The following is a 22,469-nucleotide window of genomic DNA, read 5'->3' on the forward strand; positions in this document are numbered from 1 at the left end:
GGCCGTTGGGTTGGTCATTTCGAGCAGAGAAGAGGAGGAGCCTCAGCTTGTGGCAGTCGCCGCGCCAAGCATGGAACTCGCACAGTGGATTCTGGAGTCGATCAACGGTGGGCGAACAATGCTCCTCCGCATGAAGACCATGATTTATACACGGAAGACGAAGAGGTGAGATTGAATTCGAATCTGCCCAAAGTAAAGCCAAAATTGCAAGGCATTTGTGGTATGTAATCGCGACATGGATACAATGCATTTATGGATACGATGTGCTGCTTCATACATTGGACACCACAAGGTTGGACGGTTTCGAGTGTGATTGCGTCAATCTGTAATCTCGAAAGCTACGATGGAACGGTTCAAATAATGGTAAGATGAGTTATGCTTAAGTTTCATGTGCAGATCTAATGATACATATTTTGTGCGCAAGAAACTGTAAATAGTTTTGTCGACAGATATTGACCAACGATGATTTCATTAATATTAACCGTAAACAGAGATAAAGGAACCTCTTCAGTGCCACCGTGTGCATGCATCCATATTTTAGTACCTCAACAGATACACGTATAATATCTCTGAATTTTCTGAGGAATTATTTGTAAATATGCATATTACAGAGAATAAATTGCAAAAGGTATAAAAAAAAGGAATAATAATATTAAATAGAAATAAAGGAAAGGAAGAGAAGACAGACAGAGGGTTCTTTGGAAAATAGAAATAAAAAAGGAAGAAGGAGAAGGGAGTAAGAAGAAAGAGAAGGAGAGAAAAGAAGAAAAGAGAGAGGAAAGAGAAAGATCTCGGGGGAGGAAAGAAAAGAAAGAAGCTATCTCCCAATCCTTTTCTCTCTCTGTCTCTCTCCTTTATTCCTTCTTTCTTTCCTCTCTCTCGGTTTTCCCTCCAGCCTCCGTCTTCTCAAGAGAGAGCCGGTGGGAGACGGTGAGAAGAAAAACTCTTTTTTTATATGCACATTTGCAATTTAATTCCTAATATCTTCTTTTACTTACATTGAAAGTATTACAGCAGGAGCACAATCTTCAGACGTCCGGGGGATGTTTCTGTAATCGTTTATCTTCAAGTGTGAGAATTTTATACTCGTGAATTATTTTTCAAATAGGTGAAATTGAAATAATGTGTGGGCTGTTTTATTAAGATTTGATGAATTTATACAGTTAGATTAATCATGTGTAAATATGTTGTAAAATATTTTCACTTATTTGATTAATTATATATGTAAATATGACATCAAATATTTCCACGTATATTTGCTCTGAAAAAAATTTTCCCTCCTAATCTTGTATAAATATAGCTTCTTTCATAATTTTTATCTTCTATCTTCTTCTATCATCTAGCATGATTGAGATAGTGAAATGTTTAATGATAATGTCGAAAAATGATTCGACCTCCGTATGCCATCGTACCATAATGATTACAACAGAAAGAGATATAATTATCTCTTATTCATTTCGAAAAAGTATTACATCAAACACTTCATCTATCACGGACTTAGCTAGTTTTGTCTAAGTCGTGCGGCACCCTTGCATATCCGTCCACAAAGGTCAGCCTCCCCGAAGCCTCTCGTGTCCCTTAGGACCCACAAAAGAGAGAACGGGTTAGAGAAAACGCCTTATTCGGGATCCACAAGCAAACATTTCCGAAAACACTTCATAGACAATGCAAATTACAAACAGACTTTACAAGCTCTGAACAGTTGCACAGAAAATGGTTAAAATGGTCTATTATAGACCGAAAATCTCTCACACATATCTACATGACACAACCTTTATTTACAAGCCTAAATCGACCACCAACCTAACTAAAATGAGACTATTAAGCCTTCGGTCGTCCCTCTACATGTTGTACAAAGCATGAACATACCAAAAGACACGGACATACATAAGTATTATATCAAACAACCTGTTTAGAAGTTTGTCTATAACATTCTCCCCCACTTATTCCTTCGACGTCCTCGTCGAAGGCTCGCCTTTGCTGAGTCTTCAATCTTCTGCTCCAACTGCAATGCGCCTCTTGGCTCCCAACTGCTCTTCACTACTGTTTTTGAGTAATCGAACCTTTAATCCGCCATCCTGCTTCAACTCGCCAATGACTCTGACTCTAGTATGGGGTTGGCTGAGTTGTGTTGATCCCTGTTGGTTCCTGCAGATCTTCCAAATGAAGGAAAAGACCATCCTTACTATGCGCTAGTCTCTCAAATGCCGCTCTAGGACAGTCCATCGCCTAGTAGCTCCCAAAGTCCCCCGACTTTGCTGCAATTAGTGCACCATTGTCTGGATCCTGGGCCTCTGCCTCTACCTTCCAATCTTCGCTACACACCGCTTCCTTCATGGCAACTTGAATGGCAACACTGTGGCATATTCTTCAAGAGTACCGGCCTCTGCATCCTCTTGCCCCGTGCTAAGGCCTTTTGAACCCAACTTCGCCTCCGCAAATTGAGTCGCCTTAGTTCCTCCATCAAATGCTTTTCCGAGATAAGGTGCATGTGCCCAGAAGCTCTTTTCGTCTTTGGCACCATGCAAGATGAGTCCGCTCCGTCAGAATGAATGACCCATGGAACAACATGATCCTGCTCTTGCCTCTACAAGAGTTCATGTCCTTGACCTCTGTCCAAGGAAAGCACTATGCCTCCGCTCCATGTTCCATCTTTTATGTTGGCTCCCTTCATGCGGCTTGGGTACTTCGCCAAGTTACACCCAAGTTGCTCCGCTCCTCGTTTTTGTATTGAGTTGATGGTGGCCCTCGCGCTCACCATTCCACGGGTCAGCCCTCCCTTGAGTCTGATCTCTATATCGACTCCAAGTGTGCCTTTATTTGTGTTGCTCCCCCACTTGATCTCGCAATGCATCCACCAATGCATTCTCTCGAGCAAGATCATGCGATGACTCCTCGCTGCTTGCTCAGTCCATTGAGCTTCGTGGAGTTGTTGTTTGTTGAGGTACTCCTCCTCAACATGTAAGGTCCGTCCCACATGATTCTCCCTCTGGAGAGCTGGAACTTATCCCTCCTGGATAACTGTCCCGTTGGAGTAATATCTCTCTTCGTTTCGGAGACCACCATCCCCTTGGACTACTCCGATCTACTGAACAAACTGTGTATTGTTCTGCCTCCTGTAAACACACTTGCTAGATTGCGACTCCACATCAATACAGCCCCCGCTGCACCACTCAAGGCCTAGCAACATACTGAACTCGTTGCATACTTCAGCCTCCTACGGACATATCCTTCACATGCCGAAGAGAAAGTTTCAATGCTCCATGGCACCGAGTTTCGGTCGCCTTGGGATGGCCACGAACATTCCATCGTCCGCATACAAGCCCATGCATGAGTACCAAATTCTTCGAATTAGCAATTCCCCTCACCTCTGTGAGCTTTGCATAACTCTTTTGGTCGTTTAGAAACTCATTCCACCTTGCATGGTCTCATCCTTTACCAAGCGCCTCGCTTGCCTTGAGCACCATCAAGTATAGTTGTCAACGTTGAGCCGTAGCTTAAACTCAGCCATCCCAACCTTTGTGCGCTCAGCATTCTTCCAAGTTTGCCTGTTCTCGTGGTGCCTCTTGCGCGAAAGGTTGGCCATTCCTCTGAATGCCAATGTCAGATGCCCGTTCCTCCGAGCGACTCCTTTTCCCTACATCTTCATACCTGTTTTTCCTCGAACGATCGTGCGTGTGCTAACTGCCCTCAACGCAACCCCGCTAGGTCCCCCACATTTGAAATGAATAATGAGATAATTACTCGTTGAGCTCGTCATCCAATGTTGAAGATGAATAACATTATATGTGAGAAATATTTCAATAAATTGTAAACCTCATGCAGGTCAAAAACAAAGACTTTATCTGGTAATAGTGTTGATAAGATCGAGTTTTAGATAGTTTAGTTACATTAAGTGGTAGAGTTCTAATAATACTAAACTGAAGCTTAGATAGATGTGTGATAGAGAGTCGTGTATATAACTGGGATTAATAATATTAAATCAAATATATTTGATTGATTGGTGCATTTTTACATAAATGATAGATCTTATATTCGATTCCAAGGATAAATGTCAATGAAAATATCAGGTAAAATTTTTATTAATTTATTACAAATAAAATGTAGAAAATTATTACTCGGATAAAGAAAGTATCACATAATTTCTGGTTTCAGGAAGTTTACTGGAGCTCCTATGCATCGGAAGCCTCGTCTGCAAGCTCCAGAGCATGTCGGATCATGAACCTCAAGTCTTCGCACGACGAACCTCCTTCCATTGACTCCTTGGCCTTCGCCGCCAGCTCCTTGGCCCGCTTCCTCCTCTCTTCTGCTTCCGCTCCTTCCAGCAGCTCCGTGACCGCCTTCTCCACATCCTCCCGGGTGATCAGACCTTCCGCATCATCGGCCATATAAACGATGGACGTGTTGGCCTTGAGCGCCACCCCGATCCGTAAAATTTCTACCACCAGCTTCTCGTTGAGAAACTGGTCGAAGAAGTGCGCCCATGTTAACATCGGCACTCCCACCGACACCGCCTCCAGCGTCGAGTTCCACCCGCAGTGCGTCATGAATCCTCCCACGGAGGGGTGTGACAGGATCAGCACCTGCGGCGCCCACCCCCTCAGTATCAGGCCCTTCGTTCTCTCTTCGAACCCCTCGGACAGAAATCTGGCCACCTCCGGCCTCATCTCTTTCTCCCTGATCACCCAGACGAATGGCCTCTTCGACGCCTCCAGGCCGAGGCCTATCTCGATCAGATGAGAAGCGCTGTGGCTCGCGATGCTTCCGAAGTTAACGTAGATGACGGACGCCGTCTCCTTGGCGTCGAGCCAGTTCCTAATGTAGTTCTCGTCCACGTTCATCTTGTTCCCCCTCGTGAACTTGTCGCCGGTCTCCTTGTTGGAGAGGCAGACTGGTCCTATAGCCCAAACCTTCTTCCCGAGGTCCTTCTGGTAGCTATCGATGAAGGCGACCTCCAGTTCGCGAAAGCTGTTCATCACCAACCCATCGGCCGTGGATTCAGCCTCCGCCACCTCGTCGCGAAGCTTCTCAATTCCTGGATAGTCGAACAAACCCAAAGCTTGGCCTCTCACCACCTCCACCTCGTGAGGCAAGTCGGGCACGAGGAGGCGTTCGAATGCATCGGCTCCGGGCTTATGTTTTCCCACGTTACGAGTGCACAAGAGGAAGAAGCAGGAGGGCGCGTGGTACACATACCGAGGCACGCGGAGCTCGCGAGCGATCTCCCTTGTCCACGGGGTGCTTGCGTCGGAGATGATGCAGCTCGGCTTCGGGCACTGCTGACGGAGGTAGAGCAACAATGGTTCTCGCAGCAAGCTCAACCCCTCGTAGAAGTTTTTGTAGAGCTCCAACGACGGGACGTGGTCGTAGCACTCGCAGCCCTCCGGCAACCCAGCTTCGGCACAGGGGAACCGGAGCTCGATAAATCGAATCAGCAGGCCGGCCGCGTTTGCACGATCAATTACGGCCTTGAACCGGGCGGTGTTTTGGGGGGTGGTCATGACGCTGACGGCCACCCCTTGGAGCGCCAGAAGACGAGCCAGGTCGATCATGGGGATCATGTGGCCTTGGGCGAAGAGAGGAACCAAGACGAAGTGGGGTTTCCGGTTGCCGTAGCTCATGGCCGTTAGGTCGGTCATTTCGAGCAGGGAAGAGGAGGAGGCTCAGCTTGTGGTAGCCGCTACTCCAAGCTTGGAACTCGCACAGTCGATTCTGTAGTCGATCGACGGTGGGAGACAGCGCGAATAATCCTCCTCCTCATGAAGACCATGATTTATGCACGGACGAAGAGGTGAGATTGACTTGGAATCTGCCCTAAATAAAACCAAAGTTGCAAGGTCTTTATGATACGCTTACAAGCATTGCTAATCTTGTCCCGACGAGATTCTGCGACATGGATGCAATGCATCTGGAAATTCTGCGAGCAGCAATGACGAATACAATGTCCTGCTTGCTTCATGTATTGGACACAACAAGGTTGAAATGTTACCAGTCTGATTGCGTCAATCTATAATCTCGAAAGCAACGATGGAACGGTTCCTTACCAAGATGAGTTATCCTTATCATTTGCTGATCTAATAAAAGAATGAACATCTCAATACGAAATTGAGGATGTCAAGATTAACTCTTAATACGTAATAAATGATTTTGCTCGGGAGAAGAGCTTTGTTTTTTTTTTTTTTTCATAATCTTAAATTGAGGATGTTAAGAAAGAATTTATAGGCGGTAGATAGAGTCCAATCCTTTAAACTCATCTATTTTTTATTTTGATGAATGGGGGTGTTTCCTCCTCCACAGACTTTGACTTGAGTCTCATTCGAGAGTGGGATACTCTCGTGTTCTTAGAATTGGGCAACACCCCCCCCCCCCCCCCCCGCCCCCCCCAATGGGTGAGCGTCTCAAGAGCACCAAATGCATCCCTACGAAGATAAATGTTTGAAAATACTCAACACATCACCCCCCCCCCCCAATGGGTGAGTGTCTCAAAAGTACCTGATGTGCCCTTCTTGAGTGAGTATCTCAATGATAATCAACATGCCCCCTACGGGGGTGAACATCTAAAGGCGCTCACTTAAGGTGTGTAGATCAAGTGTCCATGACCCCTTGATGCTTGCTAGAGATATGTAGGTTGGGTGTCCCTAACCCCCTGGAGGCTTGCTCGAGGCATGGACCCCCTTTGGTGCTCACCTGAGGAGCATAAGTTAGGCATTCCCGTCTCCCTCAGAGAAACAATCAAAGGAATATAAGTTTGATATGTCAGATAGGCCTATTATCATACTTTGAAACTCTCTCAATGGATTTTCTAAAGCAAACCTTAGGAGGAGGGACAAATAATAGAAAAAATATTATGACCAAACAACCATCCAACATGTGGCTAGTGTGATAGCCTAGTCAATCACATAAATAAAGTTCGCCCCTTTTTCTGTTTTATTTGTATAAACAAAAGTCTAAGACAATAGTTGCATACTATCTCTTCTCACGTCAACATGGATAAGAAGAGATTCTATCCACATAGAATGTTCTAGGAAATATTCTCTCCTCTCCTACCCAATATAAAATGTTATTTTGTACTCGAAGAGAGAAGGAGCTATCGGATGTGCAAGAATATAAGAGCGAAGGTTGTGAGGACTAATCCTAATGGATCTCATGTCTTTCTACTCACACCTTCGAGATCACGATCTTTGTGGCCTACCATAGTTCTTCTCTATGGATACATGTGTCAATATGCTACCAAATATTTCCTCATATTTGATTAGTTAAGCATCAAATTTGAGTATCTATCACACACTAGATTATCAAATGCTCCAAGATTTTATGTTTCCATGATTTGTTGGAGCTAGCTGCTAGGTTTGAGCTTAGTGAAATGTTTTATGGTGGTGTCAAAGAAGGGCTCTTGGCGGAGAAAATTGCATGTTATGTTCTCCTGAGATTCAAAAGATGGCATGGCATGGCTATGGCTCCCTATGCCGGAATGATCACAACATAAAGATTCGTTGATGCACCGCCAAGGGATGGATGGATAGGAAAGATAGACTATTCATAGTAAGAAAAGATAAGTGATAGATTTCATATTCAAATTCAAATATAAATATCAATGAAGATACTAATGAAGTAAAGATTTAGTCCGTATGTTAGAGTCGACAGTGGCTGTATTCTAAGTATCACATAACTGCCGGTTTCAGGACGTTAATTAGGGCTCCTGTGCATCCGAAGCCTCGCCTGCACGCTCCAGAGCATGTCGGATCATGAGCGTCAAGTCTTCGCACGACGAACCTCCATTCATTGCCTTCTTGGCCTTCTCCGCTAGCTCCTTGGCCCTCTTCCGCCTCTCTTCTCCTTCCGCTCCTCCATCAAGCAGCTCCGTGACCGCCTTCTCTACATCCTCCCGGGTGATCAGACCTTCCGCATCATCGGCAACACGACGAATAAACATGTTGAACTTGAGCGCCACCCCGACACGTAGAACTTCGACCACTAGCCTCTCGTTGAGGAACTGATCGAAGAAGTGCGGCCATGTTATCATCGGCACTCCCACCGACACCGCCTCCAGCGTCGAGTTCCACCCGCAGTGCGTCATGAATCCTCCCACGGAGGGGTGTGACAGGATCAGCACCTGCGGCGCCCAACCCCTCAGTATCAAGCCCCTCGAGCTTGTTCTCTCTTCGAATCCCTCGGACAGTAACCTCGCCACCTCGGGCCACATCTCTTTCTCCTTGATCACCCAGATGAATGGCCTCTTCGACGCCTCCAGGCCGAGTCCTATCTCGATCAGATGAGAAGCGCTGTGGCTCACCATGGTTCCGAAGCTAACGTAGATGACGGATCCCGTCTCCTTGGCGTCGAGCCAGTTCCTAATGTAGTTCTCGTCCACGTTCATCTTGTTCCCTCTCGTGACCTTGTCGCCGGTCTCCTTGATGGAGAGGCAGACTGGTCCTATAGCCCAAACCTTCCTCCCGAGCGCCTTCTGGTAGCCATCGATGTAGGCGGCCTCAAGTTCGCGAAAGCTGTTTATCACAAACCCATCGGCCATGGATTCAGCCTCCGCCACCTCGGCGAAAAGTTTCTCCCATCCTGGCAATTCGAAGAACTTCAAACATTGGGCTCTCACCACCTCCAGCTTGTGAGGGAAGCCGGGCACGAGGAAGGGCTCGAATTCATCAGCTAAATGGCCACCGGACTTGTGCTTGCTCACGTTATGAGTGCACAAGAGGAAGAAGCAGGAGGGCCCGTGGAATACCAAGCGAGGCACGCGCAGCTCACGAGCGACCTCACTCGTCCACGGACAACATGCGTCGGAGATGATGCAGCTTGGCTTCGAGCACTGCTGACGGAGGTGGAGCAACAACGGTTCTCGCAGCATGCTCAACCCCGCAATGAAGGTTTTGGCGAGATCCCCAGACGGGAGGAGGTCGACGTTCTCGCAGCCCTCCGACAAACCAACTTCGGTACAGGGGAACTGGAACTCGATAAATCGAATCAGCAGGCCAGCCGCGTTTGCACGATCGATCATGGCCTTGAACCGGGCGGTGTTGCGGGGAGTGGTCACGACGCTGACGGCCACCCCTTGGAGCGCGAGAAGACGAGCCAGGTCGATCATGGGGATCATGTGGCCTTGGGCAAAGAGAGGAACCAAGACGAAGTGAGGTTTCCGGTTGCCGTAGCTCATGGCCGTTAGGTCGGTCATTTCGAGCAGGGAAGAGGAGGAGGCTCAGCTTGTGGCAGCCGCTGCGCCAAGCTTGGAACTCGCACTGTGGATTCTGGAGTCGATCAACGGTGGGAGACAGCGCGAACACTCCTCCTCCTCATGAAGACCATGATTTATGCACGGAAGAAGAGGTGAGATTGAATTGGAATCTGCCCAAAGTAAAACCAAAATTGCAAGGCATTTATGGTATGTACTCACAAGCACTGCTAGCCTTCTCCTAACAAGATTCAACAACGTGGATACAATGCATCCGAAAATTCGTCTCTCATCAATGACGAAAACAATGTGCGGCTTCATACGTTGGACACCACAAGGTTGGAAAGTCTTGAAAGATGCGATGGAACGGCTCCGAATAATGCTTGTATTCTCATCTTGTGCTCAAGAAACTGTAAATGATCTCGACGATGATATCACATTTAAGACCAGCGAGCAGGTGAGCAAAGAAGTAACATCGCCCCCAGACGATTTCGGTAATATTACGAGTTAATATTACGAATCTTTATTACGAGTTAATATTACTGAAATCGTTTGGGGTGATGTTCCTTCTCGTAATAAAGACATGAAGGCAAAATAGAACTTCATAAGTTTGTCTCTGGCTGCCTTTTGCCTATATTTTGGGTACATGCATCGGTAAATTTAGTGCCAAGGATGGTAATAAGATATGACGATGATGTAAATTGGATGCATGAAATGAGATATGGTCATATTAAAATTTAAGATCGTTTGAAGGAAATCATATTATCTTGATTTCAAACATATTTATCTTGACGAATAATTATTCTAAAATCGTCCTAAATTAGAAAGGAAAAAAAAACATTACAATTGATGTTAGAATCATATTCTCTTTTGGTTACGTGGAAGTAAAACCACATAGGAAGAAGGTATAATTTCCTGCTGCCCAGAGATCTTACTGCCTGTATTTGTTTGGCTAAGTTACTTGGGATGCTTACTAAGAGAATGAATCTTGACATCATAGTCTTTCGGCTGGCAAGCTTAAGGTTTCCCCATACTAATCAATCCTCTCCAGATTCTATATATTACAGGAGCCTTGTGAGCCTCGTGCACAGCTTAAAATGAGCGGGGACGTGAGCAATAGCCGAGTCTATTAGTGTGTTTGCTTGCAAGCATATGTACTGTGTTTCCCAGTGAAAATAGATGCAGATGGAAGAAGACGCCACAAATTAGGAGGAAATTTTTGCCACTAGCCATCTGAGATATCCACAATAACCAGTGATTTCGAAGGAGTCATCATACATCTTAACATCCATATATCCAGTTACACTGCATTCTGGGAGCACATCATCAGCCGGTTGGGAAGGGAACCAATCTCATCTTTGGATGCAGCTTTCATGGTATGCCAGTCTTTAGCATGTATTTCAAGGCTTCCTGTCAGATGATTGTTGCTCAAAATCAGATGTCTCTCTTGCTCATCTATAGCATGTTTATCTCTGTCATCTCTGCTGCAACCCATCTGAAAGGAGGTGGCATGATAGATAACCTCAGTTTGCGCATTTCAATCCTTAATACCACTCAGTAGCTTTTGCTTCTTCCTCCTCTCTGACCTTTTATTTACCAGAGGTTCTGAGTCATCTTCAGCTTCCTCATCTTCGAATAAGCCCAACCATTCAATTACAACTGTGCATTTGTTGTCACATCTTGTCAGCTTTCTTCTTTTTGGGCGAGTAGAAACATGCTTCTTGGAAACACATTTTTTTCTTCGTTTACGGCCTCCTGCTGCCACAGCGCACTGCATTTCTGGGTCGCGTTTCAACTGTTCAAAATTAATTTCCTTGCAAGAATCATCTCTAGAGGAAGAAGTATTCGCTGAACTTTGAGTTGCATCACCTGAAGGCAGCAAATACTTGGCTAAATTATTTTTTTGGCCATTGTGCTTATCCTTCTTTTGTCCTGTTTTATGTAATCTTTGTTTGGTCTGTCCAGCTAGATGGGGCAATTTTTCAGTCCTGTTCTCATGACACTCTTGTTTGCCTGAAAAGAATAATAGAAAATGTTCATTAGAAGTGATTTGTTTTAAAAATTGATTGTAATAAGCATTAATAAAAGTGAATACTGGTTTAAATAAATGATAATCACATTTTTGAAACAGAAATAATCTATGATTGGCACTATTAAATCCATCAAAATTTGTATTCAAGTTGCCTCAGAAAAAATCAAAGGCAGGATTTTATTTATATAAATAACTTTTGGGGAACAAATATTTATTTTCTATTTTCTTTGTCCCAATGTCAGAAAAATTAAGGGAAAATAGAACTGATACATATGGCTTGATTAATGTCTGACCTCTTGAACTAGTTTTGTCACCGTAACATTCAGGTGGCCCACATATAGAGTATCTACCACTGCACTGCTTGTTATGGCTGCAAAATCCAGAGCAAGAACCTCATGAGCTATTCAAGGCAGAAACCTAAAGTAACTGTTAAGAAAAAAAGGTTGCTGAAATGATGAGCAATATCAGCACCTATAAAAGAGCAACCTAGCAGAAGGTATTATTGTCACATTTTCCTGTAAGGTATCAATCCATTGACTACAAAATTTGAAGATAATATTAAGCTGGTAACTGGGCCGCTGGCTGTTAACTGCAAACATAAGGTAGACAGCATATGCCAAAGTTATAATAAGTAGTCCAGATTCCTGATCCTGCTTCTATCTTCAACTTTTTGCCTAAAACTACAATCATTAAGACATAATAAGTAATTCTAGCCACGTCATAATTGTGTCTTTAAAAATTTGAAAGGCACATGCTGGTGATTGCTTCTGAATTTCTGTCTCCTTTCACCGAAAGGGATGTTTCCATAAATTATATATATATATATATATATATATATATATATATATATATATATATATATATATTATATATGCTGAAAGTGTAGATTATCCAAAAATTCATAATAAAAAATCCAATAACTTCAATATCATCAAATCAACAAATAGCACAGGAAAACATATGCAAAAAATTACAAGCAAAAGGACAGATGTATCATTTTGTCAACACCAGCAGTATAAACAAAGCTAAAAAGGTACCATAAACTGTTTAGCAGTAATACATCAATAATGGAAATAAGTGGTGATGGGAGCTATTTCCTTTTACATATATCTACAAAAAAGTTTCCGTTATCGACATCAGATAGAGATCCTAATGTCTTACCCTTGTCTAATTATCCATTTGCATTTAAGATTTCCAATCCTAGCAAATATTTCATATTGAACTAAAAAGAAATGGCTTGGGGCTTGATTACATTTATTTAATATCTACTCAGTTTTTGGTGCCATCACCAGTGCCAAAATCTTGGGTATTGCAAAACTGCAGGTATGACCATAATTGACATTTATTAGGCAACGATACATATTGAATCTGCATGGGTCTAACTTCAGATATGTTCCATCAATATCCAAAATTGGAAAATGAAGAGAAAAAATCATTGATACACAACGGACAAGTGAGATATGCACATTGAACATTTTTTGCCTAATTGAGTATCAGGTCAGGAGAGTGCAAGTCTATATACAACTAATTATATGGTTTCTTTGATGTTGTTGAGCCATATACCCTATAATATACTATAAAGTATAAAGCAAGCTTATCAGAATTGACCCAGGCTTGGGTTTTAATAAAATATTTTATAACAATGCCAAGTTAAGAGTGTACAAGTTTCTTCTTGTCATTTCCAATAAACTTTTATCAGGTCTTAAGATCTAACCAAGTTTATGTTGGCTGTTGGCTGTATAATGCAACTCTCCTACCTACACTTGGTACAAATTAGGGTTCGCTGTATCAACCCATACCGCTCGGTATGGGCAATACGTACCGGTTCGACAAGGGACTGGTATTCGAACCGCCCTCTACTGGGTGGTACCATAACCTGACATCGTATCGGGCGATATGAGGTCTGTACTAGGCGTTAACGTTCAAATTACAACCGTTACCGATCAAGAGCTGAGATCGCCCTATTTTAAACGGTCAAATTGACTGTTTGAACCATAGGAAAAGGTTTTAAAACCCTTTCCTCTCCCCCTTTTAAACTCATATCACTCTCTTAAACTCATTCTTACTCATATCTCTCTCTCATTCTCACATTTTCACTCTCCTAAACTCAACAAAGCTATTATTTATGAATTGGATCAAATTTGGAAGGATTAAAAGGAAGATCCCCTTTGATCAGAAAGTGACGGAAGGAGCCGAACAACATTGAGTCAAATTGCTCGAGGAACTAGAGATACCCAACCGTCACAGTTGTCCGCTCAACATGCAAAGGCAAACGCAAACGCAAAGGGGAAGGCAGTAGCCATTGGAAAGAATCGAGTCAGGCGACAAAACACCTTCTCAATCACATTCAACAACCCGCTCAATCCAGAGACATGACAGCGACATGGACAACAGTGTCTCAACTGATGATGATGGCAATGTCGGGGAGTCAATGGTCCCGTCTACATAATTTGAGGGTGGTGTATGGACCGAGAAGTAGTATTTTACACATGCCACCCAAGAATCATATCATGAAACTCGACGAGGCACTAGTCAAGTTTATACACAGAAGAAGGGGAAGACAGTGGATGATTTTGAGCAGATGCAATAAAGCCTACTTGACGTAGCCATAGAGCGAAGCTCATCGTATTCACAACCATCATATCATGAAGAATCTTATGGCAATAACAGTACGGTGATAGTTGGTCATACTTCTCTGAGCAGTAGTACGGTGATTGATCTTATGATACAGAACAATAGATTAATGGGTAAAGTAGAAGTTCTGACAGTCTCCATGATTCGCACCAATACATGCCATAATCATACTTGCCTCAGGAGTCGCCTCGGACACGTGTGATTCATGATGATCAGACTATGATCATCACTACATTGATGCATCAATGACATACGATGTATCAGTATACTATGTCGTGGGATCAATTTCAAGATTGGGTTCAGCAAACGTATCAAATTGATATACGGACACATAAGATCGAGGACCCCGATCCACTACCCGTGGAGTCCCATCGTTTGTTTTGACGGTAGAACCAGGTATATTCATCGATTAATTACTTGATTCATTTGAATCTTAAAGTTTAAGTTGTTTATAAAAAAATATAACAATTCAAATCATTTCTTTGTAGATAATTCAATATTAATGACAGGATAGTCCGAAACGTACCACAAAGCTACTCAAAGCCAAAAAAAAATGTGTCACTATTCTTTCCTAATTTAGATTATTTTCACTAGAATTACACTAAATTTAAATTTATTTCGAACTTAAAAACACTAATATATTTTTTTTACTTTTCAAGTATTTTTGGAGCTAATTTCAATGTTTTTTGGGTGTACCGTCGATACGCCTCAGTACGTACCGTACTAATCATTGGTCGATACACCGGTATGCATCAATATTGCGAACCTTCGTACAACTGGTGAAAATTTCGATGATAAATGTGTACAACAGAGTTGACTATATTACTGAAATCGATTACAGGATTATACTTTGATCGTGCCAAAATATTCTATTTGTCCTATCTCATTAGTTCTAAACACAAACTGGCTTTTATTAAATTGTATTAAGATATTTAAGACTTTTATAATTTTTTATATTAAAATAAATGATTGTTTCCCTATCGTATGCCTAAAAATATCATTAATATTTCTTTTTATAACTCAGTTGCATGCATGTAAGCTTCAGAGCATCAGTATCATACTTGACAACAGGTGTTCAAAGAAAACATCACTAAAAAGAGAAATAAAGCAAGAGTAAATCAATATTAATATTGTACTGACAGATAATATGGGAGTAAAAAATCAGTCCATAAATTAATAACATTAGACCAATAGATTCTGTAGAAGGTTAAACATCAATCTTTAAATTTCTGCTTCAGCATCTAATCTGCCACTTTTCATTATTAAAATAGCAGCTATTGAAGTCATAAGATATACATCATCATTGTTTTTTAATATGTAGTAAAGAAACCCATAACTATAGCAGTACCTATGCCAGTGACATAATGGGTTGTCACAAAATGCATCAGGCCCCACATTTTCGATGCAGTCATCGGCTGAAGGTCCTCTATTTGTGGTTGACAAGATTACCTCACCACACAGTTCACACTGCAGGAGGAAATGATAACAGCCATCCAAGACACATGAATGCCATCAAATTTCCGTAAATCATATATGGATCAAATTTCAACTAAGTTTGTTTCAATGAAAAGTAAAGAGAATTAGTGTTACAATCCATTGGTGAACTCCATCATCATTATGGTCCTTCTGAAACCCATGATCGATCGTGATGTTGTATCCTCCTATCGGTCTCTGTAGTAGGTAAAGAAATTAACTGTGGTCCAAAACCACTAGGTACTACCAAACCATAATGATCACAAACCTGAGGATCTATAACCGAGTTGGAGTTTATTGAATTCATCATATCCTGGAAACTTGGACCATGGTCACTGCTCAATCAAAGTATGCGATTTAGGCATATGATATGATAAAAGCTGTAAAAGCAGCATTTGCATTATAAACAATCCAATTTATACCTGTGATCCTTGTTATTGTACTCAATCAAGAGGTAAGCATGAATCATCTCATGTAGTAAAACATTTTTAAGATCAGAAGCAGTGCAGGTCTTCAACAAGGGCTTAGACAGGTGTATCTCACAACCGCCACCATCATAATAGTGACAGTAGGCAGCATAGCTGCATTAAGCAAGAACAGAAACTTGGTCATTGATCTTGTAATGTTATGAACCAAAAATAAATATTTCGAGTAATTTCATGTACTATAAAATCCATTAACTGGAATTCACCTGCATATGATCTGGGACTTCCTTTTATAGTCTAAAAATGTCGCAACTTTAATTGAAGGCACACTCTTATCATCACATGAGCATTTTATTATATACGGTTAAGCAAAGCTTCAAGGCCAACTTGAGCAGAAAACCATACAACACCACCAACAATAATAACAGCAATAACCCATAATGTCCCTTCTATTTATGGTTAATGCCCTAAATCTTGTACGATCGTTGAGCATCGTTTATGGCAATATCATTAGTGAAGCCAAAAGCAGTCAGATCTCTTTTTATTGTATCTAATAAAGCTTTTGTGTGTGTCCACTTATCTCTTGTCAGTGGCAAGGAAACTATCAAAACATCAAGCAGGATACCATCTAGTCCAAAAATAATTACTAGAGGATGCATCTATATGAAAACTTTATGCCAAAAGTTAATGAGGTTCTTCTTTAGAACTTACATGTCGAAGCTATATATGTAACCATAGCACAATGAGAGTCAACCATCTTTCTGAAAGAGATGCACCACAATTGTGCCATATGAGGAAATAAAAATAGTTACAAACAAACTTAGCCATCGTATCCCAATTATTGGGGTGGGTATACAGATGTTTTCTAGTCATTAAGCTTTGTGTAATAAAAAATATCTGGTTATACTGCCCTCTACCCCTCCCTCACATCAGTAATCTCAATCGACCCACTATTTGCAAATCTACTTTGAAAATGTTCATATCATTTCAGACGATCATCTTAGACGAACTCTCATTTATCTTTTATTGGGGCAACACCTAATTGTTATTGAATGAAGATATTTTTCAAGTCTATCTTTTTCTAGTAACTCCATACAGCCGCCTCAACACTGAGAGATGAAGGATCTGCTGCTACTACTTGAACCTAAGCATCATTTAGGCCACATGGTTAAAGTTCCATTCCATAGAAAAGTCAAGGTTATCTTTTGTGCACAACGGTGAGTACTTACTCATCTTAATTGCATTGTTTTCGTATGTAGATGGCTTGATTAAAGTTGTTACAGACCATATCACTAAAAAACAATAGTAAACAAGCAGAGAAGCGAATTCCAAGTGTTAATTATAAATAAACATACACACACAGCCATAAACACAAAACAAAAGGAAAAGGAATAAAGGAGCAAGACCATCAAAACAAAATGAATAGAAAGAAAAAGTAAACAACCAAAGTGCTAATCAAACAGAAATTGGCGCTGACAAGGTTTTAAAGGAAAACCGGAGGCCAAAACAAACAATGAATCCAATCATATGTCACCATCATCATTTCAATATCCACGATGAATGTACTTGTATATCTTGGTATATCACAATCATATGCATTGCAAATCGCCTTAATCTTCCAAACCCTAACGTTCTAGTGTTGCCATGCTTCCAAAACCTCATTACAGCAGAGCACAGGGCAACGTTAGTGTGAGTCCAGTGAAGAGGGGAAGCAACTAAGGCCGTGTCCGAGGATTCGGGCCCCGGGGTGTTGGGGGCGGGAGAGAGAGAGAGAGAGAGAGAGAGAGAGAGCATTGTCCGTCACCTGGGGTAAGGCGAGGAGGAGGCCCAGGAGAGGGCACAGGCGCCGAGGGCGTCGCGGAAGTAGAGGGCGTTGTAATGGCAGAAGAGCTCGTAGATGTCCGGGCGTGTCCCGTCCGGCGGATTCACGCCGGCCTCCTCTCCCCTTGAATCCATTGAGGCGGAGAATGGGCTGCGAGGTGGAAGGGGTCGGCGTGGCCTTTCGAGGAACCGCTCCACCTTCAAGAACTCGCTTCCACTCGTGTGCTTTCCGTCCGGCGGATTCACGCCGGGTCGCGGAAAGCAGCTAAACCAAAAATACCAACGCAACTGAAGAGTGCAATGCGTAGGCATATATAGAGAGAGCCCTCTTAAGACGATTAGTCTCGTATTGATCACTAATGTATGTATATCCCGTAAACTTCTGAAACTTGGCGTACATTTTCCTTTAGGTCATTTCATGGTAGTTGACAGGTACGCAATTATTTTGAATCATGCTATTACATTAATCTCTTTAAAATCACATGATCATCAATCACGATTAATCGAAACTCAACATGTGGAGCCTAATTAGTCAAAAAAATCTACTAACTTCATAGTTAATCTATATATTATCACACCGAGATGATGCTAAAGATAAACTTGTGCCTGTGCAAGAATCAAGGTCATAAAAATCTACCAGAGTTAAGTCCAACAATGTTTGATAATCAAGACAAAACACAATAGATCAGACAACTTGAGTATTATTAAAATTCTACCATCTGGTACTCTGGTTAAGAACAAGCAACACTTTGGTAGGACAAAAGTGCTCAACTTACAATCAAAAAAATCTAACCCATTCTTGTCGGATCAAAAAAATACTTGATATACAAAAAATGTTTAATCCTCTTTGATCAAATAATAATTGTTTAATCTACCTAAGCAAAAAAAAGTTTGAGCTACTCTTGTCAGGCAAAAAAAAAAAATTCCGATCTACCTCTTGTTGAGTTAAAAATGTCAAATACTACGACAAAAAATGTTTGACGCACATTGATCGAACAAAGATACCCCCGGTCACAATCCAAACGTTTAGAGCATCCGATATGAACTAATTGATTAAATCACTTCCCTAAAGTATATACGTACATCATGAGCATATGAAGTGTTAGATCCATCAGACAAAGCATCTCCCCTGGACCTAATGAAATATATACTAACACTACAACAATTTTACCTTAAACATGAAAATTACAGAAAAAATAGACATGCCGAACGTCAGAGCAACCATGGCTTGCTAGTTATGACTTATGATAGGCATGAAACCAGCACATTCGGTACAATCTTAAAATGATCCATTACAAAAGTGGTGGCAGAGAGGTAACCGATCTTGAAAATGTTGAAAACAAAATACAAAATTATCACTAATAACTCATATGTTGACTGTAAGGCTATTGATAGCGACCACACTGAAAAAAAAAAATCCAAGAGCAGTCAATATCAGCTGAAACAGCACAAAAGAACTAGCAGCCTCTTTGCAAAATTGGAGGACAGGTTACAATATCTGAGCAGCCGTGTTCAGCTTCTCTACTATGCTTAGTTGTGTCCTAATGAGGCTTGACAGGTAAAACAATGCAAAATTATCCTGTACCGAAGAGAAAAGGTTTAAATAAGCAATGAAGAAAGCAAGTGCAAAAGAAATATTTTAAAATTGCAATAGAAATCCTTCACCTGAATTATTTTGTTGAAAACATTGTCAAAAATCATTTGCAGAAATTTCAGAACGGAAGCCAATTCATTGGCAAGAAATCTACCAATATCATTATCTGGGGCCGCTCGTCCCTCCTGAAAGGTACAACAACACATTTAGGTCCTAAACCAAACAAGGAAGAGTAAAGAGATCATAGAGACCCTTACCACAACATCATCTACATATTTGTAGATATCATCAATCAGAGAATACAATCTCTTTGTTGAAGCTTCCATTCCCTCCAAGTCATTGGGGAGCTTGTCAGTAACAGTAGTCTTTAAGACGTCAGCTGTCAAGTCAAAAAGCAAAGCAGTCAATTTTTAGCTCATTGACTGTGATGCATAAGTTATAAGCTCTTAAAATACATTTGATAAAGAAACCATAAGAATCAAATTGAGACAAATTAAAAAAATACATGTATCTTAAACATTAAAAGTACAAAATAAAGGTCAGCTTAATTTGTTCAATAAGTCTAGATAGAGAAAAAACATCATGTTGATTAAAGACAGCTTGAAATGGATATCATGTGAATGAAAGAAAAAATATCATGTGAGTGAAACCCGCTGGTTGAGCTTCACGCAAATTTTTGTCTACCAAATTCCTGACAAAACATCCATGGATGCCATGGCAGGTTATTTCCAATCAAATGAAAGCAAAGACAGTTCATATATGTGCAAGCATATATAAAAGCTTGTTTATGCAGGATGTATTTGATCAAGGACTTTATTTGGTCAAATAGAGTCAATATTTCTCCAACTTTTTCTTTTATGGAACAAGCGCCAAGTTGATGCAGTTCAATGTACCATCTTGAAAGATAAATCCTGAAACATAAAAAATAAACCTATAACCCTTCATTTCTTCTAAACATGTTTACATGAAGATCACAGCAGCCAAGATTTAATATGTTCCCTCCACAGATTGTCATGAATAAAGGTCATTTTGCAACAAAGACTTTAACAAAGAGGACCTGCTAGAAAAAGAAGAGTTGGCAGGAAAAAGGTTTATCATATTAGTTCTGCAATATAAGCATGTATGAAGAACAAAGCATATCCAGCAACCAAGTTATATCAAGACATCCCTTTCTAACATTGACAAAGAAAGACATATGATATATATATATAAAGCAATCCATAGAAAACCCATACATCCAACTCTTTCTGCTTCAATCATCTTCAAATCAAGATGAATTTCTTGAAATTGCGCTGCAAGAGGCCCATCTCCAAGAGACAAATTGACAAGTATATAAGCTTTTATGGAAGCTTGTCCATTTCTTAATCCAGTATCAACTGTAAGATGAATGGGTGGAAGAATATTCTGTGTATCTTTAAATTATTTAACAGCTTCTTTAAGTTCTTTTACATAGAAGTCATGTATCAATGCACTCCCACCAGAAACACCAAAGCCAGTTGAAAACCTGCACAAGGTACATTATCATTTGTCTCAGCCAGCAAGTACCTCAGGCCAAAATTTAAAACATTACTATGAAACAATTCCAATAAGATATTAGTTGTTACTAAATCTAACCAGCTAAAGTGATTGTAAAAGAAAAAATAATCGATACTAAGAGATATGATGTTTTAACCTAATAAGCAAAAAGAAAGTTAATAACACACAAAAACAAGGTTTTTAAAGTTAAAGAGAACCTACTCGACTAAAGAAAATAGTTGTAGCTAAACAAAACTATTAAATATTGCTAGATGAAAATAAACTATGGCCACATAAAAAAACATGGTCAGTGTCACAAGAGTACAAGTAAAGAAATAGATCGGTGCAGAATTGGAAGGCAGTTCAAAAAGATAAGAGTTATTTTACCATCCAACTGTAACTTCCTTGGGATTCACCTTTAGGTGGCACATGTACATGTTATTGTGGTAATCAACATCTAATGCAACCTGAGCCAAGCATGTCGAAGACAAATTAAGACAAATTAAGATGTAGGAAAAATGAAAGTTTACCAACATATGAAAATCATTAGAATAACATTGAGTGATAGACTATTGGGAACTAGATTAAAATAACATGAAGCAAGATTGAGGTGTGTATTTTATCTCACTTTAAATTTTAAAATCCAAACAAATAATAGATAATCGATTGCTATCATAAATTAGATGTAAAAATGAAGATCACTTAGAGCAGCTCTAATACAACATGTTGCGCATTTGATTATTACAATCAAGCTAAAGTAAATTTGTTTTATGCAGAATAATTAGACTGATTCAGAGTTTCCACTGTAGATTTGGAAGTGAAACTAATCTTAGATTGCCTTGTAAATTCTACAATGAAATGCTGAGGTGCCCAACTACGAAATCAGTAAATCTTCAGCAAAATATACTTGAAAATGTTTGTGCAACATAAGGTTTTAAAAAATAGATGATCGTAACACAATTGAGAACTCAAGATATTATATTTGGCACGCAATGGAACACTGCCAGTACATCAACTTTAAGTTGATGCTTGACCATGAAGGTGTAGAAACAATCGTTGGATCGTTTTTTGCAGCGAGATTCGACATTGGAAGAGGCACACCTGGTCGGCGGGCTCGTTGTGGGGGACGGCGTAGGAGTTCTTGATCTCAAGGACGCCGTCGGAGACGGAGCCAAGGAGGGTCCCGATTACGCGTTCGGCCTGGTCGGGGCGCCGGACGTAGCAGTCACAGATGTTGAAGCGGACAACGGGGTGCAGCGTCGCCGACGGCATCGGCGACGGCGGCGGGAAGAACTCTACTACCGCCATGAGATCGGTGCGCGGCAGCGCTTCGGGTTTTGGGGGACAGGACAGGAGAGAGAACGTCTTATTGTTGCGTTAATAGCCCGTGCTGGCTGTAATTTTGTTTATGGGCTGGGCTGGACTGATTTCGGGAATCCAAATGATCATCATATCGGATCATCCACAACCCGCGATCATCAGATTCGCTTCGGTTTCCAACACTTGCGGAGATCCACGTGGAGCTTTATGACGTTGTCTTGAGCCATGGGGGCCAAGACCCGCGCTAGGGATACTGGTCTTCCGTGGTTAGGGCAGAACGGGGGATCCTCTCTCTCTGCCACTGCCCGGTTGACGCGGGGTGCCGGTCAATTGGGGAGCACCGCATCGGGCGGCTCGACCAGACCGTGGTGCGCGTGGTCCAGGCGATGGGCGGTCGTCGTAGCTCGGGACTCGTGAGCGGGCCACCCGATGCCCCTTTTCTGCTCCGACCACGTATTAGATCCTCCGTCCCGA

General features: G+C 41.5%; 4 protein-coding genes across 5 annotated transcripts; all 4 read right to left on the bottom strand.

The window, feature by feature from the left end:
- Nucleotides 1-4,172: 4,172 nt before the first annotated feature.
- LOC135631598 (UDP-glycosyltransferase 73E1-like) lies at nt 4,173-5,621 on the bottom strand. The gene has a single exon (XM_065139337.1). It carries the CDS (start codon nt 5,619-5,621, stop codon nt 4,173-4,175), a length of 1,449 nt encoding a protein of 482 aa, XP_064995409.1.
- A 2,069-nt stretch (nt 5,622-7,690) lies between these two features.
- Nucleotides 7,691-9,166, bottom strand: LOC135631599 (UDP-glycosyltransferase 73C6-like). The gene has a single exon (XM_065139339.1). The coding sequence runs from the start codon at nt 9,164-9,166 to the stop codon at nt 7,691-7,693; it is 1,476 nt and encodes a 491-aa protein (XP_064995411.1).
- Nucleotides 9,167-10,420: 1,254 nt separating this feature from the next.
- On the bottom strand, nt 10,421-22,030 carry LOC135631821 (uncharacterized). 2 transcript variants are annotated; one of them, XM_065139781.1, is made up of 13 exons: nt 21,777-22,030; nt 21,063-21,142; nt 20,396-20,664; nt 19,418-19,539; nt 19,232-19,345; nt 17,550-19,145; nt 15,743-15,901; nt 15,589-15,655; nt 15,438-15,518; nt 15,196-15,314; nt 11,507-11,583; nt 11,051-11,194; nt 10,421-10,960 (listed from the first exon to the last, which is right to left on the bottom strand). In XM_065139781.1, the coding sequence occupies exons 6-13, from the start codon at nt 17,876-17,878 to the stop codon at nt 10,719-10,721; spliced, it is 1,218 nt and encodes a 405-aa protein (XP_064995853.1). In that variant the 5' UTR covers nt 17,879-19,145; nt 19,232-19,345; nt 19,418-19,539; nt 20,396-20,664; nt 21,063-21,142; nt 21,777-22,030; the 3' UTR covers nt 10,421-10,718. The 2 variants fall into 2 exon arrangements, with proteins under 2 accessions (XP_064995853.1, XP_064995852.1); XM_065139780.1 differs by having other exon boundaries at nt 10,421-11,194.
- Nucleotides 19,056-21,983, bottom strand: LOC135631600 (eukaryotic translation initiation factor 3 subunit F-like). Its single transcript, XM_065139340.1, has 7 exons — nt 21,777-21,983; nt 21,063-21,142; nt 20,610-20,664; nt 20,396-20,564; nt 19,418-19,539; nt 19,232-19,345; nt 19,056-19,145 (listed from the first exon to the last, which is right to left on the bottom strand). The coding sequence occupies exons 1-7, from the start codon at nt 21,981-21,983 to the stop codon at nt 19,056-19,058; spliced, it is 837 nt and encodes a 278-aa protein (XP_064995412.1).
- Nucleotides 22,031-22,469: the final 439 nt, after the last annotated feature.

This window comes from Musa acuminata, chromosome BXJ3-2 (genome assembly GCF_036884655.1).
Source record: "Musa acuminata AAA Group cultivar baxijiao chromosome BXJ3-2, Cavendish_Baxijiao_AAA, whole genome shotgun sequence".
In the NCBI taxonomy this organism is placed as follows: domain Eukaryota; kingdom Viridiplantae; phylum Streptophyta; class Magnoliopsida; order Zingiberales; family Musaceae; genus Musa; species Musa acuminata.

What these genes read in the sequence shown, in the direction of transcription:
- LOC135631598 (XM_065139337.1), bottom strand. Translation starts at nt 5,621, where the DNA reads ATGAGCTACGGCAACCGGAAACCCCACTTCGTCTTGGTTCCTCTCTTC.
- LOC135631599 (XM_065139339.1), bottom strand. Translation starts at nt 9,166, where the DNA reads ATGAGCTACGGCAACCGGAAACCTCACTTCGTCTTGGTTCCTCTCTTT.
- LOC135631821 (XM_065139780.1), bottom strand. Translation starts at nt 17,878, where the DNA reads ATGCCTACGCATTGCACTCTTCAGTTGCGTTGGTATTTTTGGTTTAGC. An exon ending in TCCTCCTCGCCTTACCCCAG is followed by an intron (nt 15,902 to 17,549) that starts GTGACGGACAAT and finishes TGCTTAATGCAG; the next exon opens with CTATGCTGCCTACTGTCACT. An exon ending in ATGGAGTTCACCAATGGATT is followed by an intron (nt 15,315 to 15,437) that starts GTAACACTAATT and finishes TTCCTCCTGCAG; the next exon opens with TGTGAACTGTGTGGTGAGGT.
- LOC135631600 (XM_065139340.1), bottom strand. Translation starts at nt 21,983, where the DNA reads ATGGCGGTAGTAGAGTTCTTCCCGCCGCCGTCGCCGATGCCGTCGGCG. An exon ending in CATTGATACATGACTTCTAT is followed by an intron (nt 20,565 to 20,609) that starts GTAAAAGAACTT and finishes AAAGATACACAG; the next exon opens with AATATTCTTCCACCCATTCA. An exon ending in TGAAGCAGAAAGAGTTGGAT is followed by an intron (nt 19,540 to 20,395) that starts GTATGGGTTTTC and finishes TTGACTTGACAG; the next exon opens with CTGACGTCTTAAAGACTACT.